At 41.0% G+C, this 19,669-nt stretch overlaps 1 protein-coding gene across 1 annotated transcript; it reads right to left on the reverse strand.

Moving 5' to 3' along the window:
* Window positions 1-479: 479 nt before the first annotated feature.
* On the reverse strand, window positions 480-19,573 carry mettl25 (methyltransferase like 25). The gene is made up of 12 exons (XM_036148882.1): window positions 19,286-19,573; window positions 18,247-18,408; window positions 17,952-18,058; window positions 17,255-17,818; window positions 16,849-16,996; window positions 10,902-10,999; window positions 9,276-9,305; window positions 8,678-8,751; window positions 5,530-5,623; window positions 5,062-5,136; window positions 4,230-4,301; window positions 480-800 (listed from the first exon to the last, which is right to left on the reverse strand). Exons 1-12 carry the CDS (start codon window positions 19,500-19,502, stop codon window positions 657-659), a joined length of 1,785 nt encoding a protein of 594 aa, XP_036004775.1. The 5' UTR covers window positions 19,503-19,573; the 3' UTR covers window positions 480-656.
* Window positions 19,574-19,669: the final 96 nt, after the last annotated feature.

Consider the following 19,669-nt stretch of genomic DNA (forward strand, 5'->3'; position numbering starts at 1 on the left):
TTTAACAAAAACAACTCCCAAAAACATGACGTTTGTGTTACTTTGCAATTGTGTGCAAAATCCTTGAATATTGCTGAAAACAGGGTACAGGCCAAATGCAATGTGATGACTAAAAATAAAAAAAAAAGTCAAACAGCAGCATTTATTGTTGCAAAAGCAGAATTTAAAGACATATTTTCATGGTTGGTTCAAAGATATTTATCACCCCTATTATAAAACTAATAGGAAAAAAGAGAATGTACCTTTTTTGTCAATTTCTCTTTAACCCCCAGTTTGAGAACATAGAAAGGGGTTTTCCAGATGGGCCAAAGTCCACTAAAATCCCCAAATGCCCCCCAATTCCCTGAAGGGTCCTTTAAAACAAGTTTTCTTAAGAGTCTAGAGACAAAGGGCTTCAAAATGCATCACTGAAATCACACAGGCCCCACAGATTTTCCAGGAGCTCCGAAAGAATCGGAGCTCCTGGAAAACTTAACATGTTTCGCACATCTGGCCAATCAGAAACCAAAATAAGCCAAACAGAACCTGGAGGATAGAAATACGCATTCATATAAATCCATACGCTTCATTAAACAAGGGTGTTATGATGCAATATAAAACAGTTCTTTTAGAGGACAAATGCTGATAATCATGTATCCCATTAAATATGTCTATATCTATGCATATGGTTGCCTATCCTCACATGCATAAGTCTCTGAGCTTTTTAGTTTCGTATGACTCTTGAGTCCAACGATAGCGTAGCATCTGGGAGACAGCAGGGGGTCAAACAGTTGAACCAACGCAGAGAAGCATACATCCTCCTGCAGAAAACAAGAAACACAAACACATTCCATGCCAAGGTGTTAATACCCAGTGAGAGATTTGACATTCCTGTGCCGCAATCGCACACGTCAGGGTACTTTCAGAGATTTTTATGTGATAGAGCAGCACATTTGTGAAATGAAGAAAAGACGACTGTCTTCAAAACTTTTGCACGGAAATCTAAAAAGTGTGCCGAGCGTCTGTTGCTGGTCGCCCATGTCGCTGCTGAAGGAAAACGTCATACCTCCAGCCTTGCTGGTGAAGATTCTCAGTCATCCAGGTCATGGTCATTCCAAAAAAAGTAAAAAACAAAGCAACTGGACTTGTTTTTCGTAGTTGAAGACGTTGAAGTGGTGACGTTGAAGTGGTGCCCCCCCTCCTCTTTTAAACTGAGGAGGGGGCCTTCGGTTCCAACTCTCAAAAACTTACAACACAGCTATAGGGTTAATTAATTCCGGCCAATCATCCCCTTAATTCTCACCCTCATACGGATGATCAAAACATCGCTCCTTTAAGACAAGCCAATAACAACCCTAACGACTCCTCGTTACAGAGGAGTGGACCAGTTTCGGTTCAATCTGCTGGCTTAATGGCTTTAACGACCGCCCATTACTAAAGGGTGGACCTGTTTCGGTTGAATTTGCATGTTATCTAAGCCATTACAAGGCCTTTGTTTGGCAGTAGTATAAAGCTTGGTACTGCACATTACTCCAGACTTTTGAATTGAGAACGCTTCCTGGAGAGGAAGCGAAACGTCTTCAACTACGAAAAACAAGTCCAGTTGCTTTGTTTTTTTTACTTTTTTTGGAATACCTCCAACCTTGTGTTTCACTCTGGGGATAGTGTGTTAAGGGTGGCAAAGAGTTAGTTTTTTTCCCCCAGCAAACAGTGTTTTGCCAAAAAGTTCAAGCATTGTCTCGTGTCAACAGATCGGCTACTTCCACATGTTTGTTGTAGTCCATACGCGGCTGGTAAAAATGACCAAAGGCCAGATTTGTGCATGATTAGTGGTTTCCTGCCAGGTTCTCCCACCTGAGCTGCGGATCTCTGCACATCCTCCAAAGTTAGCTTCACACAGCTGTTCAGTTCAGGTGGACGACCATGTTTTAGTAGTTTTGCAGCTGTGTTAGAGTCTTTCCTTTTTCAGACGACGGACGGAACAGAGCTACGAGAGAGGAGCCTTTTCCCTGACCTGTCTAGTGTGTTCCCTTATCTTCATGGTGCTGTTGGTCAGCTAAGACTCTTTAACAAACACACATGATACAAGTGCATGGCACACTTTAATTCTTATTAGCAAAAATGTTATCTCATCGTGTATCTTTTTCTATTAACAATTACACACTACCTCGTCTTGGACTATCACACAGAATGCAAATTTAAATCTAGGGTGGGAAAACCGCAAAACGTGAAAAAGTTAAATGCTTTTGGCAAGGCGCTATAAATACACCGACTTCATTAGGCCAAGGACGTTTCTCTGGATGATGTTTATCTCAGAGAAGATGTAAAAAAAAAACTGGTTTTTACTGAACATTGTCCACATTGGTCTTGTTTACAACAGAAAAAAAAAAAAACGTTTCTCAGTGTTTGGCTGGATAAGCTCGGCCTTGCGTACTCCAGAACACATCATCACATGGATCACATTACTGCACATCTATCACCACTGTTTTCCTCCTCGAGGGACAGCCTTCAGTGCGAGCTGGCGATGTTGACGTTGCGTAGTTTGATTACGCGACCCTAATGAGGAAGTCCATCTGACACATTAACCACATGTAATCACCACTTCAAAGCTTCTGGAGACCTTGTATCTCCTGACGAGGGCTCGGAGCAAAGCTTAAGCTTGTTGTGTTTGGCTGCCGCAACAGAGGACCGCTGAGCTGCGGGCTGCGTTCGATTTGGCTGACACCTGCATTAATGTCAGTGGTCCTGATTTCAGCTTACGTCTCTGTATGTTCCCTTTAATCATTGGGGAGGCGAACTTCAAATTCCAATCAACGGGCCGTACGAGCCAATCATAAATGATGAGCCCAGCTGAAACATAATAAAAGGAAATGGGGGCTGTGGGGATCACAGCCAGAGCTTGCTTTGGAGATCTAATCAGTTGGGTTTGTTGCTACAATTTAGTGCAAATTTTTTTTGATTGATTGTTTATGCGATTTTTTTTGTTGTCGTTTGTTTATATCCTAAGATTTTGAACAGCGCTCAAAAATATAGATCACGTTTGGATCGGCCTGACTGCAGGGTGTACTTGGCTGTACGATGTTTATGCAGATTTCGTATGCACATGAAAGCTGAATCAAACTCCCAAACTGAATGTACAGGTTTATTGTGACCTCTGGTAAAGATGTATTAAAAAAAAGCATTAAAATAAATCACCTCTTTATTGTTGTCACGTCATATAAGACACAAGAATAAAACAAGGAGAAAAAAAACAACAACCTTGGATATTCTTTCCTAAATATGTACGCAAATCAATGGATAGGTTTCTCAATGCGATTTTTACAGTAAGATTATTCTATTTTAATAAACTTCATTTAAAGGCATACAATTAATGTGGAAGGCGCAGTGTGTGACTTGCCCCATTCTAGATGTTTGTTCCTTCTTCGTCAAATTTTTTTTTTATATCTTCAAACAACACCAGACAAAGCTAACATGAGTAAATACAACATGCAGTTCTAAAATGATTTCATTTATACAGGGTAAAAAGTTGTTTTTACCAGCAAGCTCAGGTCTGACGACTGCCTGACCTGAAGAATCAACAAAGTGCTAGTGGTGGTGTAAGCGTGAAGGACTTGGGCTCGCTGTGACTGATGGAACCCAAAAAGTTGTGTTCTACCAGAAAATCCTGAAGGGGATTCTGATTGATACAACAGGACAATGATCAAATGCACATCAGCAACTTCACCTCTGAAACCCTGAACCAGCAAAACGCAACAAGACGAAGGCTTTGGATTGGCCTAGTCAAAGTCCTTAAATCTGAATCAGATGCTGTGACATCACCTTACACTGGTTGTTCATGCTCACAACCTCCAATATGGCTGAAATAAAGCAATTCTGTAAAGAATGAGCTAAAATTCATCCACTGTAACGCAAAAGACTCAGTTATCCCAAACGTCTGATGGTTGGCACAACCTGTTGTTATATTTAGTGAGCAATTACTTATTTACAGTGCGTTTAAGCACTTCTTTAATAGCGTCTACTTTTTTTCTACACTAATAATAGATGATTAAAGAAGACTAAACAATGTTTTCTACAATAAAGCTCTAAAAGGTTAACTGAAGGAGAGAATCATTCAATGTTTATGTTCAACACACTGAACTATTGAAATTACTGGGTCTTTGGAGCTGAAAACCCCAAAGGCTCACATTAAGAAGTGCTGTTCTCACTTTGACATGTTAAGGAAAGGCCTCTAAGAGAGAAGGACGCATTACCTGTTCTTTCAGGTAGCAGAGGCGATCGAGCAGAATCAGGCCCTCAATGCATGGAGCAAGGGTCACCTTCAACTATAGAAAGGAAAAAATGAGAGAAGTTCATTTTATTTAAAAGGAACCTTTTGTTTCAGGAATAACTGCACCTCTAAGTCACTCCTTTTAGTCTACTTCTTGTTTTGACATTAAAATAAAACAGCTCTGTGACTTGTGTCCCATCTGGTTGCTTGTGAGAAATCGCCCCTAACAAAGTTGGGAGTGTTTTATGTCCAGAAAGTAAATGTGTATTGTGGCTGACGCCATAATTAGCAGCCTCAGGGGGGGAGAAAAAAATAAATAACAGGGCTCGTTTTCCTCCTCTGTACAATTTTACTCACGTAATTCCCCACAGATCTATAATTTATTTACAATTTGCAGGAATTAAAATGTTTTAAGCTAAATTCCCTGCATTACTGTGGTGCGTATTGTACACCGTTTAGGACACAAAAAAAAAAAGCAAAACCAAAAAATCCTGAGATGCTGTCTTAGCTGTGAACTTCCTAAATATTTTCATGTCAAAAAATCTCCTTTTCCCGGCTCAGATTTCCCAGTTCTCATTCGTTTTTGCCCCAATCCTAAAGAATGAATGCAACATTTCTTTTCATGAATTTGCAGCAGATGCTTCTATGATTGTCAGGCTTTAAAGGCTAAATTAATACATTTTACTTAATAGGGCAGTTAATAGGGTCTGGAAGAGTGAGTATTTGATTTTTCCATACTTATTCAAAGCTTGGACATATCGGTGGAGTTCCAGGCGTTCCAAGGTTGTCCTGGCTGTCCTCTAAAATGCACTTACCATGTTGAAGGCGTGCATCTCGTCCATCCGTGCTACGTATGCGTCATGGTAGCTCTGAATGTCACTGTCACAAAGCTGGAGAGGAAGAATTGAGTTTAGCGAGTCAAACAGGGAGGGCAGGGAATATGCAGCTGAAGGAAGAAAAAAAAAAAAACGAAGATTTGGAAGAAGACGGTGAGTGAGGCTTGTAAATTGTTTAAGAGTTTTAAAGACTTGTGAGAAACGCATTGCAGATAGAAATATGTCATCCCACTCTGAGGTAACCAGACGTTTGCCTGGCAGCCTTTTCGAACCATGACAGCATCTTTATAGCTCGCTGAAATAATACTTGCAGTTCCTAAAGACAGATCTAATCTCAACCTGGCGGTGGAGGGAAAAAAAAAAATGCTAAATGGATGTTTACGTTACATTTGCAACAGTTTGTTCCTGGAGGGTGTTGTAAGGCGAATGCAATATTCTGCGTCTGACCTTTGAGTCGTCCAGCTCCAGTCTGCGCAGAGCTCGCCGCACGTAGTCCACAAACGATTTTGCTTTGGAATAAACATTTCCGACCCGCTTTTCACTGCGGAACAAAACACATTATTTCTCAGTTCTGGCACAGTGGGAAAAAAAAAAAAAAAAACAACCTATCGCTCCTTCAACCTCCTAATGTGACAGCAGTTTTGCTTTAAATCACACTTTGGCAATCAAACCCGACCAAAGACCCTACGATGATGAATAGGTTCTGTCTGGGAGAAAGTAATGGATACTCGATGCTAATGCCTGTTGTGAAACTGAGGCTCAGAGGGCGGACGGGCTCAGTGTCTTTTAGGAATATTCGATCTTGTCTGCAGCGTAAACAATTGATAAGGTCTAAACTGAGTTCAGCTGCATTTCCTCCTATTGTTCCCTGGTGAAATGTTGCAATGAGAAGCTGCACTTCCACGCTAAGAGAAAACGGGAACCTTTAAAGGCATACGATGTCTGCTTTTTGAGAAGCCTTTCAGGACACATGCTTCAATAATTAGCTTTAATTTGAACCGCGTGAGCCGAAATTCAGACTTAACCCTGGCCTATAAGCACCTATTAGACTAAAACATATCCTAACAAACAGCTCTAAACAGGAAGTGGCAAAATGCCATACCTGTGCGCATTTACGGCTCCAAATACTGAGCACAAAGCTTGGAGTATGTTAAGCCTCTCTGTGCTGTTTAGGAAAATGCCCTCCATGCATCGTCATTCTAAATGCTTCCTGCACCAATTAGAAGACAGATTAAAGCTTAACATATCAACATCTGATCCACACTAACAGAAGTCAAAGCTGCTGGATGACTTATGCACTAACAATTCAAGAATGCATCGTGATCACTCGGCTTTTACTGAAATATTTGGTTGTGCTTAACGCGCTTCAGTACCTGTTAGTTTGAATTTGGCCAATTCTGTTGTCCTTGGCTAGGCCTGACAGGAAGACTGATGGTTATTTAGGTAAATAAGTGATTAACAACAGATTATGGGTTAATCATAATCACTTGCTAACCAGCTTTCAGTTCAATAACTAACTGGCAGCTATTAACTTTCTGTTCTTCAGGTAAGTGAACATGCCATAGTTAGGCAGATTATTTCCACCACTAATAGAGCTTGTTTGAAGTGGAAATTGATACTGATGAGGAAGACTTTAACAGGAACTGTTTTATTATCTGCAGGAACAACCAGAAAATACACCAGGCAGGTCAGACTTATACAAAAAAAAAAAAAAAAACAATGATAGAGAATCTCAGGTTGTTGCCTACTTTGCTCATTTTAAAAGAGATAAAGGTGACATTGGTGATGATGATGTACGTTATTGTCCCAAAGGAAATTTGTCCTGGGTACAGACTCACACTACGTTCACACATAAAAACACTACTATAAAAATTCCATTATAAGAAAAATAAATACATAAAAGAAACATTTCAGTTTAGTTTAAAATGTTGGATACCATTGCCTACTTCCACAATTTACTGTTTGATGCTGTTTATTGGTTTAATGGAAAGGGGAACAAATGAGTTCTTGCAGCGGTTCAGTCTACAAGCAGGGACTCTAAGACGTCGACCTGAAGGAAGAAACTGATGCTCTGAATAAAGAACGTGAGTGGGGTCTGAGATGATTTTTCTGGGCCTGTCTGGTTATTGTTTCATTGAAGATGGTGAGAAGTGAGGGCTGCTATTTGACTCCTATCAACTTCATAGATCTTTGAGTAAGACAAGTAAGTTTGGCCTTCATTTGGACAGACAGGTTACCGAACCAGGCAGATATGCCGTATCTAAAAGATAGAAAATTATAATCCACCAAACTGATGCCACATTTATAGTCCCTTGCGTGGATATACCCTTCAAAAGCAGTATTTTATCATGTTAAAACATCAAATTTCAATAGATTTTATTGGAATTTTATGTGATAAACCAACACAAATATCACAATAAACATGAAAGTGAAACAAAACAGCACATCACTTTGAGGTGTGAGACAAATAATACATGCTTGTCAAATGTTTTACAAATGTAAATCTAGCAAGTGTGGCATGTTTTGTATTCACCTCCCTTTACTCTGATTCCCCTAAATACAATACAACAGATTTTCCATTTATAGCAGATCAGATTGGATGGGTTTATTCAGTTAAAAAAGGAAGGAAACCATTGTGGATGCAAAGCTGTAACAAGTGCATTTGCAGTTTGTCACAAGCCATGCAGGGGTTACAGAAAGCTGCCTGTGATCAGACGGGACCGAAACTGAACTCTTTGGCCTACATACAAACCGCTGTGGTGAAAATCTAAAGACTGGTGAAAACATGGCCCTGAACATACCACCCTCTGCATGCTGTGGCACAGCTCCCTACAGATGCAGGCCACAATTTTAACATTTTTAGTTGCAAAAACTTGTAAAAGCAATGTATCATTTTTCTTACCCTTTACATTTATGCACTACAAATCCAAGTAGAATGCATTAATAATCTGAAGTCTGGGATTGTATCGTGACATAATGAAAAGTACTTGGGGGTATAAACACTTTTTCAAGGCACTGCAAATGCTTATGGAATAACTGTGCAGGACCTAGAATGAGGATGAAGGAAAAACAAAACAATTTTTTCCACTAGCTCTATTGTTAGTTCAACTCGTTTATGCTGATAAAATTCTTCCGACAAAGTACTGAATGTTCGAATGGTAAAAAATAAAAAATTAATGGGGGAAATCCTATCTGGTTAAAACAGTGACACGATGAGCTAAACAGACAGCGATTTCTCGTCTTTCAGCTTTAGTTGTGGGTGTTTATATTATTAATGTTTCAACAGATGACTGTCAACACTTCCAAGTTAATCTTTGTTTCAACAGATATTTATTTCGAACTCTGATGTCTGGCATAATTCATGGCCCGCTCCATAACTGACTGCATATGGCTTTTGTTTGCAAGGGGTTGGTTCATTTGGAAGGCAAACGAACCAGAAACGAAAAGTTTTCCTTTTCGGTTCAGCACAGTGAAAACAAACCCGTCGGGCTGCTTTGAAAGCTTGACGCCTGCTCTGGGTCGCGTCGTTCTCACAGATGCAACTGTTGCCGCGACCGTCAGGCGGACAAAGGGTCCTTAGATTGCTGCGCGTTACCTTTTATAGGAGCTGTAGTGGTCCCTCAGAATAACATGAAGTACTGCCCGGTAGAACAAAGACTCCATCTGGATCTGAAAAAGAAAATACACGCAGAGGTAAACTGCGGTGTTTCCCAGCATCCGCACAAAATGGTGGATGAATATTTCTGACACTTCCCTAAACTTAATGCAACACCAGCAGGCAATCAAGCCCGATTCTTTGGATCCACGCCTCGGCTCCGGCAGTAATAATCAATCTTCCCGTGATTGCATTAATATTTATAAACATTCCATATTAACGGCAGCGGGTATCATGTATCGGTATTGGCCCGCAGCCTCTTAGCTCCAGTGTTCCGAATAAATACACCAAAGTCAATCAAAGACTTAAAACAACAGCAGAATTAATGGGCTGATTGTCTAAATGCATGCAGGCGATCCACAGCCATGATAAAGCAGCCTGGGAGGTTATTAATTGTGCATGTTTGTGGTTTGAAATGAGCTGATGGATTTGTTTGGTTAAAGGTAATGAAAGCTTCGCTAAGGATGTTGCCGTTCTTGTGTAACGATGACTTTGGTTTATTATGTTGAAGATGATAAGCAGGAATGCTTTTACTTACACCCTGGCCAAGTGAGACTCTCTCCAGTGCCTGTTTTGTAGAAAAAAAATAAAAGATTGTTATAATGAATGGTGTTCTGGTAGGGGAACAAAAAAAAACTGCTGCACACAAAAGGGGAGGGGAAAAAAAAGGCAGTAAAGAACCAAAACGTTATAACTATGGCTGACGATAGTTCATGTGCAACAGCTAAACATGTGAAACACATGGATTCTACAAAAAAGCCCCCAATGTCCAGACCTCAACGTGACTTTAAATGCTGTGTTGGGCTCTTAAGAAAGTTTTGCATGTAATAAACGCGCAAAGAAGGGTAAGAGTGAGCCAGAATACCTTCAAGGACAACATGAGACACTGATAAAGCTAAACAACACAGTTACTGACAGTTATTGCTGCAAAAAGGCAGAGCCACATGGTACCAAACAGTACTGGATTAACTGGATTAACAATCCTGAAAACATTATCCATGGCAAAATCATAAAGGAGAGAGAAAGATAGATAGCCAAGTGAGCAAATTTTATTTCTAAAGGGAGAGCAAACAACCCAATGTGCAGATAATTCATGAATCTCTTAATGAGGAATTCAATATAAACTCATGTCTCCTCAGCAAGGCTCTTCATCTCTTTAATACTGTCACAACAATCACATTTAAAGCCAAACAACTCTGAGAGACTGGTAACAAACATAGATAAAAATGAACAAATTAGTATAAAAAGCTTTGCAAATAAGTATCGCATTTACTCGCAGTCCGTTTCAAATAACCGGCTGCTCCTATGAGGAGTAGTTAAAGAAAGTTTGTGTCCTCCAATACTGTATCCGTGCAGTGCGCCAGACCCTCAGCATGATGCTCCCACCACCATGCTAAACCGTTGGTTCAGCGTTTTCAGACTTAGAAACCTCCACAAATGTGGAAGCTCTCAAAAGCATATGCGGGTTTTTGTGATCTAAACAAACAAGACCGCGAAAAAAAATTCCAGAACTCTGTCAACGCATAAATGGATGTTTATCCTGCTCAATGCAATCAAAAATCCATCACATCTGTTGGAATAAAAAAAAAAAAAATACACCATAAAGAAAGCTGCCATTACCTGGACGCAGAATGTGCAAACCTTACAACTGATGCTTTATTTAAACATCTTTATGATTTTTTTTCTTGACGTAGAATATTTTAAGCTCATAATCGGCGGCGTAAAGCTAAACCGTCTCCCAGAAGGACCTTGTAATGGATGCCCGACTAAGTCGTTTAAAGAGAAATCGAAGAAAGGACAGTTCCTCGATGTCAAATTTGCATGGGTCTCCTTTAAAAGCGGCTGCACCAGGCTTTGCATTTCAAGAGTTCTCCATCCTAATTGTCTGCGTCACATAGTTTGGCTTATGTCTAAATTACTCAGGTCCTCACTGCTGCCCATTTTCACCCTCCCCCGACCACAAGAACTGAACCCCCACATGCAAGCCAACAGTTTTCAGGCCTTTACCCGCAGCTCCATAACGTAATAATTAAAAAAGGTAATAGCTTCGTCTGCGGGTGATCAAAACTCTCTTGGCTTGTCATCCCTCCTAACTGGCAGCTCGAGGGTTACGCTAACAAAGACATGCCTGACAACACACATTTCTTTGTGTCATCGCACTCACCAAACATGCTGACATCCTGGCGTTCCTGCCGCAGAACCAGGACTGATCGCGGAGGTACTGACTCAGGGGGAAACCACACGCAGCCTGCGAAGGTTTCTCTGTGAGGGGGAAAGACGGAGATAAACTCGAGAGTTTGCTGACTGAACATTTGGGCTCTCTGAAGTGGATTGCTACTTGTGTGACGCCGCTTCGAAACGGGCCAAACTTCAGCTCGCATCTGCTCACATTTGTGTTGCCTGAAGGGATCCTGAACAGCAGGAACTACGAAGCTCGTCTTTATTTAATAATAGTGGCGACAGCAGAACAAAGAAAACTTTTGTTATAATTAAAAAAACGTCAGTATTTATTGGGATTTATTATGAGGGACCGACATAAAGTAGCTCATGACGATAAAGTAGAAGGAAAATGATAAGGTGTGGTGTGCATTTATATTCAACCTCCTGAATGAATATTTTGTAGAACTTTAAATTTATCTACCGGTACTATATATATATATATATATATATATATATATATATATATATATATATATATATATATATATATATATATATATATATATATATATATATATATATGTATGTATGTTTTTCCAGTGTTGATTTATAAAAATGTAACAGGAATCGCTTTCCTTTGTGTTGGTCTGTCACTTGAAATCACAATGAAATGCATTCGAGTTTGTGGTTGAATGTCCCAAAGTTTGAAAGGGTTCAAGCAAGGCACTGTGAATTGTATGGTTGTTTTACAATGAAGTGTTTTCATTTTCCAACAGAGTATAGTTTGGATTTATCCACTGTTCATCTTAGCAGTGATGCCACAAATGCAAAAAAAATTAGTGCATTTCAGCCCCAAACTGAAAGTCAATGTTGTAATCCACTTTGTTCTACATAATGTGTTTTCCAAAAGGAATCAATATTCAGACTTAAGAGTGAAAAACTTAATCTGGAGTCTGAATGATTCGGTTGCATTGATTTTTCTACAGAAATTGTGAACCTCCATAAACTGTTATGCTTAAAACTTTCATAGTCAGCCTGAGGTTATAAGCATTATGCAAATCTGAATTATCCACTATGATACACGTGAGCCAACCCTTCTGAGAAAATTCATATGTTAAAAAAAGACCTAGAGTGTTTCTGCAGTTGTAGGGGTTTTTTAGTGCTATGAACCGCATATTTCTAACCAAGGGAGTTTCAAGAGCCTTCACACATGCAATTCAAACAGTAGGGTAGTGGGTGCAAATACTTGACAGCCTGACATCCTTCTCATGTCATTTCTAAAAGGGGTCAGTGACTGAGGGCAAGGCACAGCGTTTCCAGAAGGATGCGGTGTAAGGAGGCGCTAATGGGACGCTCCTTTCATGTACAGTCGAGGCCGGGTTAAACTGTTCTGGACACAATCACATTAGCAGCCAGGTTAACGTCCCCCTCTACCCAGTATAAGATCTGCTGACACAGAGGCTTAGAAAGAAAAAAAATGAAGAGAGGACGAGGCCCCCTCCCCCTGTCTGAATGTAAGAAGTACAGCAAAACAGATACTTGGATACATGGAGGGTCAATCAGGTTTAAGAACAGGTGTTCACATCCGCACCAGCCTCTCTAGCCAAGTACTTTTATTCTTGGCTCCACGTTCGCAGATGCAGGATTAATTGTTGTTTGGCTTACAATTGATACGGATAACCCTGTTGTGACAGCTCGTTGTGGGAGAGGAGGTACATGACCAACTCTTACTAAGTGAGACCACACAGAAGATGGCATGCTTGGGTAGCCATTAGCCAGGAAAGGCCACGAGCTAACCTGCTGGAAATGACAGCACCACTCTGTTTTAGCCAAATGTTTATTCCTGGGATAAAAAACGATGCCCGCAAAAGTATACGCAGTATTCACAAGTAGGAGACCTCCAGTTTTTGACTTTCCTTATACCAATACGTAGCTGGTTATGCTAGCATACTAAGTCCGCAGGCATAGCGACGTGTCTGCTGCAAAGCTCATACCAGGATGCTGTGTTGAATATCTTAGTTAAAACCCAAAGCTCCAATAGACCTGGTGCAGACTACAACCCCCATTAGCCAGTACAGCAGTCGGTTACCATAGGAACTGAAAGGCTTTACAGACCAAGGAGTCACACTCGTTTCCTAGCATTATTGGCTGCTAACAGATGTGACAGGTGATGCCCCGCAAAGCTCTGAACACAGACGTAATTATGTTCTCTTGCATATTGTATAGTTCTAACACTAAAATATATTTTACTACCTGTTACGTTTAATGTTTAAATGTAAATTGATCGAGCAAAACGATATGACCACTGAAGAGAGAAGTGATAAACATCATATTTTCATAGTGTAGCTGTTGGTGGGTCAGATATATCAGGCACTAAGTGAATGCTTCGTACTCAAAGTTGATGTGTTACGAGCATGAAAAATGGCCAGGTGTATAGATTTGAACGGGTTTCAGGGTATCTCCAAAACTCTAGCTCTCTAAAGTTGCTAGAGATCTTAATGCAAGTTTTCATACTAAGCTGTCATTATGTAGTCCACTGCAGTTAGTTGCATGTGGGGCTGGCTGCTTGGCTGCAGACTATTTAGGGTGCGCATGCTGACTCCTGCCTACCACTGAAAGGTCCAGCAATGGGCAAGTGGGCCTTAAAACTGGATCATGGGCCGCCACCCTGGGGAGTGGTGGCCTAGAGGAGCAGAGCGCTTGTGTTCTGAAAAAGGCTGCAAGTAGCCAGGTTCGAACCACTATGGGTACCCGGGGACCACCGTCACACACTATGGACAGAAGGCATGCCAGTACAGACAGTGGGATCCTTTGGAGCATGTCCTGGTAGGAAATCCACTGTCGCCACTCATGTGGATATTGGGGTTGTCAAAAGTATCAATACTCTGAAAAGCATCGATACTCAAATGCTGTATCTGGATACAATACTAATTTGGCGTTGTATCAATACTAAATATTTTATCATACGAGGCAAAAGGAGAAGGAAAACCCAAAGATCCTGACAAGCCTGCATGCAATCTGTTTTAAAGTGGTAGCAATGAAGTCAAGCAGCTCAACAAACTTGGCCAAACACCCTGGCTTTCATCATGATACATTAAACGTATCGCTGATGTTAGCGTGACCAGTGGCCCGCATTAATGTTGGGTGATTAGCTGTGGCTAGCATGCTACTAGGCACGTGTGATAATTGGGTTAATTATTTAACTTTTATTTGCACACTCATTTAACTAGCATCTGGGATTCTGTTGAGAAAGCATGTTCCATGTTAAGACTAAAAAAAGGTGAGTTTTCATGTTAATAAAATATGTTTTACACCATTAATTATTTGGCTTTTTTTTTTATCCCCGTGGTATTGATTCGAAGTATCGAATATTGTCCTGGGTATCGATATCAAGTTTGAAATTTTAGTATCGTGACGACCCTTTAACGGATATTACTTTGACCATGTACCTAAGGATTGTTGCAGACCATGTACCAGAAACTGTATTACCTCACCTCGCAACTTACAAAACAAGGATCTGCCTGTTTGAGCCAGATACCACAGCAAGACTTAGTGGTCTAATGGAGCCTGTGCCTCGATGAATCAGGGCTATTTTGGCAGCAGAAAGCTAGACCATTACTATAATGCAGGTGTTCATTATGCTACAAATAATGCAATGAAAAAAGTCTATATCTCTTATATACATTGAGAACAGGTGCTGTTGCTGATATAAAATACCATCCTGATCCCACATGAGTTATTCTCCATGGATAATGCATTTAGGCGAATTGCCTAAATTTCCAACCGGCAGCCTAAATAAACATAACTGCCTTGTGCAGTGAATCATTTCAGCTTTTCTAATTCCATTTTCGGAAAAGGTAGGCCACCATGGGAGCTGGCCTGCAGCCCACACTGCAAGATTGGGCGTAGGCCATAGTTAAAACGAAACAAAGCGTGGACAGGATTGTCATGGTATCACTTTCTGCTCCTGGCTTCTGATGTCCAGACAGGCACTGCTGACGACAGCCTGGAACGTCGTGCTGTTAAGATGATGCTAGGAGAGGTTGCTGTAACAGCATGAGGGCACAAGCGGGCAATTTCATACCTAATAAACTAGAAAATGAAGAAATACACAAAACCTGGGGGAATTCGGTCTATTGATGCCGTGTTTTGACAAATTTGAGGCAGCAAGCCGAGTCCTTCCAAGAATGCAGAACATGAGTAACTATTTAACGGTAAAGGTTATATCCTTCACGTACAGAAGCTGCATGATGTGTTCCTTTCCATTAATTTTCATTTGTTAGGGTTTTTAAACATGTAAAGTGCAGCAGACATCCTAAATGCGTAAAGCCCCTGTAAGGACTCCATCAGTTGAATCTTGGAGTTCAACTAGATCTCCAGATTTGTAACTTGGCTCAATCTTTTGACCCTCTGTGGAATATTTGACTTACTTCCTACAAAATCCACATTGAAATGTTTATGTGGCTTGTGGGAATGAGGAAAGGTAATAGTTCAGTCATGGTATGATCAGAGTACAGGAGCCCTGAGGTAAAACAAAGACAAAACACCACAACGAAATGCAACAACATTTCCAGACACACATATAAAACTCTTATTTCGTTATTTTATTTTTTTTTTTGCACTGTTGTTTTCCGTTTTATTGTGGGAACTTTGAAGCTGTTTTCTAAAATGTGTTAAAAAAAAAGACTATGGGACATGTTTTTTTTTTCCTTTTTGAAATAAGGTGCATTTGTTTTTGTGCTCATTGTGATTTAAAGCCTAATTTTCTTGTTTTAAGATGGGATATTTTATGTTTCAGTTTTACAATTGATCGCTGCTGGTTATTTTGTCCAATTGTAGCTTTGGTCATTTAATGCCTGACTTTTTGAGATATGAAACTAAATTGCCTGCCTTGGCATGGCCCATACCCACATGTATCAATTCCTTCCCTCTAGGCTGGACATTTTCTATCCACTTTTACAACTAATAGTTTAAAGTAATTATCTAGAGCTTTAAAACCAGATATTAAGTGACCAACTTTTTGCAGTACTAGTCATAATTTGTCATTTTGCATAAAGGACTAAGAACTAAAAGTACGGAAATAGGCTGTAATATAAAGTTTTCATACAATAAAAGCAATTAAACTATCAAATTCAAATATAGGTAAAATTAGCATATGTTTAAGAGTAATCATCTTGGTATATTAGGAAAAAAAAACTTAAAACAATAATCTAATATGCATTAATTTAAAGGTCAGAGCTACAACTTTTTCATCAAAACAATTTTTCAAAAATAATACATCCACTGGTACAGAATAAAGGTACAAATGTTACTGAAAAATAAATATATAGTACATAACTATTTGTTTTTAAAGTTTTGACAGGTCCAATAAATATTTACTTCTGGTTTACGATGCCAACATCGACGCCAAAGGATTCTGCACCAATAGGAACAGTAGGTTGAAGTCACGTGAGAAGGAGCTCAGGCATTGCCAGATCGTAGCGGCCCCATAATAGCACTCGGAAATGGCTACTTTGTGTTAAATTTCTCAGATTCAAGTGGACCGAAAAAATAAGCAAAACAAGTGCGAACATCAGTCAAGCTTTTGAGCGCCGGTACCAACCTAAAGCTATAGTCGGTAATACTGTTCATAAACACTTTTTGTTATATTGGGTAAACTGGTCCGTCAATCCTGAAAGTAGTCAATACATTATGTATTCAGAAAAACGAGGTTAACATTTTTTTTTATCTCTCTAGGGGATGCAGGATTGTAAAGACTAACATATTATGAAAATGTAGAATTTATTTTTACTTTATACTTATGAATTGGCTTTTTTTTCTATTTGATTGTTTTTGCTTACACTGTAAAATAGTTATTTTGTGCTTTCTTCCCTTTTTTTATGACCCGAGACATTTACTGAGTTCTTTAAACGTGTCACGGTTTGTGCGTGCGTGTGTGTGTGTGTGGTTACCCCGTCCGTCCGGGTTAAAGTCCTCAGACAGAAGGTGATAGCAGCAGCCCACGCCGCAGACTGCGGACAGCTCTGGCTTCGCCACAAACATTCTCAGAGTGCTTGCAGCCAAGTCTCCACACGTGTGCAGGCCGACCATGATGGCTTCCTGGAGTTTGGGGAGACCCACGCGGGGGGGAAAAGGAGAGAGCAGAGGAACGGGGCAGAGGAGGACGGGTTAAGAGCGATGGAAGAATTTATTGAAGGTGACGTGCCGTGGATTCAGCACGGCAGCCGCACCCTTCACTCGCTGTCCGCCCAGGAGCTGTAATTTTAGAAGCTGCTGTGGGAATCAAGGTTGCTACCAAACCATATGGTTCCTCCGTCTGATACACAATAAACGCATTCACACAATAAACCTCCTTACCTCCAGCTCGGTGATGAGCTCTCTCAGCTCGGTTTCTGCCGTCACGTAAGACGTGAGCGGCGAAAACAAGCCATCAGCGCCCTCTCCTCTGGCCCGGGCTTTCTTCTCCAGGTTCTCTCGCTTCCTCCTCTCCCTCTCCTCAGCACTGAGCTGACCTGGAGGAACTCTGGGGGATGAAGGCTGAATCACGTCGGCTGACAGGGCGCTCAGAAAGAGCTCCTCTGCTCCTGAATTTAGCTCCGACTGAGTTTCTCCTGCGGGGCTGACGGGTGACGCGTTGACTGACACCGTCTCTTCCTGCTGAGGCTCACTTCCCGCCAAAGCATCCCCGTCCTGATTCAGCTCAGGTTTTACTTCTGCCGTCGCCTCTAGAAGCGAGGATGGGGCCTCCCTCTTTGTCCATGCGTGTTTCTGGTATGCCCGTGAGAACTTCTTGAGCTTCCTGTTCCTCTCCTGAGCACCGTGGGTGTTAGTGCTGGAGGAATCTATGCCGAACACCTGAAGACCGTACTGCAGCGACAGGAAGGAGCTCAGGTAGCCCTTCCCTGACCCCACATCTATCACCTGAAATTTAATTGATATTTTTACAATGCTTTTTTTCTTTATTATTCAAAAAACTATTTAAATTAAAAAAAATGTTATGCCATTTTACGTTTCAATTTACTACTCAGATATATTTGGAATGTTATTAATCTACCTGTTTGACTCCACAATGCCGGGCCAAATGGGCGACCACCTTAGACATGCACTGGACTTCATGGGATTTCTTAGCGTTCATGAACTCATCTGGCTCCAGTTCATTAGCTGTGTTACAAAGAAAAATCCATTTAAAATTTTCAAGAAAGTTAAAAGAAGAAATATTGGCCCAGTCCCCCAATATATATATATATATATATACATAACAGTCACCGCTGAGCTGAACATTCTGGGACAATCCTCTACTGGGTTTCTATTCGAACAATAAAGCAACGTAAAGGTGCATTCTCCCCTACCGATTTCCAACTCGCTGCCTCTGAGGCTCCGTAGCAGCTCGTCCCTGCTCATGCACGCTCCCAGGCCAGGCAGGGACTGGGCCTTGGCCGCCTGTAACAGCTCACGGACGTCAACCAGCCGGTTTGAAACAACGCAAAACCCAAATGTGGTCCTGGAACGCTCTGTTGAAAAGGCAAAACGCACAGACACAAAGTGATGCTAAATGTTTAGACTTATTTTTGTCTTTATTCAAATAGGATAATTACCATTGCGAGTGTATGGATATCGCTACCTCCAATAATGCCCCAGCTAGAGCTGATGTGATAATGTCATTTAAGGTTACATCCATACAACTGGGATTAATGATGTTTGTTGATTTTATCATTTATCATCAATTTTAAAACAAGCCCTAATGTTAATATATGGAATCCTAATGATTACAGTACTATCTCTTCTAAAAAGTGAGATCTGAGCTTAGTTGACACCTGCATCTGTTAATATGGATCGAGAATCCCTGCAGCTCTTCTCCAGGTGGCGCATTCAGCAGCAACATATTCATTGTAACTCTGGAAGAGCTGGAGAGATTCACAGCTCAGGTGGGGAGAAAATGCCTACATCAATGACTGGTACTGGTGCTCCCCACCACGATACCTGACGGTGGCAGCATCACGCTGTGGTGGATGCTTGACACAGGAAAGCTGGTCGAGGAGCTAAATGCAGTGCAGTTGTGTAAGAAAAGTTTTAGATGCTGCAAATGCCTGCAGACCAGCTGGTGGTTCACGTTGCACCAGGACATTAAACATAAACACCCAGCTAAAGGTACAATCATGTAAAGGTGCATTCATGTGTTGGACAGACCCAGTCAGTTTAGACCTAACACTGTGACTAAGCTGTTTTCCACAGACCACTCTATCCAAACGATCCAATGCTAGGATATTTAGTTCAAAGAAAAATAAGTTAATTTATCTTAATTTCATTTATATATTTTTTTTTTTTTTACAATTTTTTTTTTTTGTGACAACTTTGGTATATTTGCAAGGCACGCGCCGTTTATCTCACCCGGAGCTCTGTGTTGTGCCTCCCCCTGCTGGTCGCGACCGGAACTGACCGCTGACAGGACCTCCTGCGGCGACACAGCAACGAACCGCTTCCACACGTCGTGGGTGTAAAACTCGACTGTGTGAGCATTAGCGATGGCGAGAGTCACCGACAGGAAGCGCTTGACTTCATCTATCTGACGCTGAACATCTGTGAGGCTGCAGCGGGAGGATTTCATGTTGGAAAGCGCTTTAAAGAGGACCTCGAAGGCATGTGTACTGTTTCCTAGCGATGACGATGTGGGCCAAGTCAGTAGCAGTCGAAAACACAAGCCGATGACTCAAAGCTGTCTCTGTCATACCTTTTCATTCTTAGTTTCCTTTCATAAAGAGCATACATGTTTAT

The sequence above is a fragment of the Fundulus heteroclitus genome, chromosome 17, assembly GCF_011125445.2.
Source record: "Fundulus heteroclitus isolate FHET01 chromosome 17, MU-UCD_Fhet_4.1, whole genome shotgun sequence".
Classification (NCBI taxonomy): Eukaryota; Metazoa; Chordata; class Actinopteri; order Cyprinodontiformes; family Fundulidae; genus Fundulus; species Fundulus heteroclitus.

Coding starts and splice junctions, on each gene's coding strand:
- mettl25 (XM_036148882.1), bottom strand. CDS start 19,502: ATGAAATCCTCCCGCTGCAGCCTCACAGATGTTCAGCGTCAGATAGAT. Junction 18,409..19,285: donor GGCACAACACAGAGCTCCGG/GTGAGATAAACG, acceptor CCTTTTCAACAG/AGCGTTCCAGGACCACATTT. Junction 5,624..8,677: donor CACTACAGCTCCTATAAAAG/GTAACGCGCAGC, acceptor TTTGTTCCGCAG/TGAAAAGCGGGTCGGAAATG.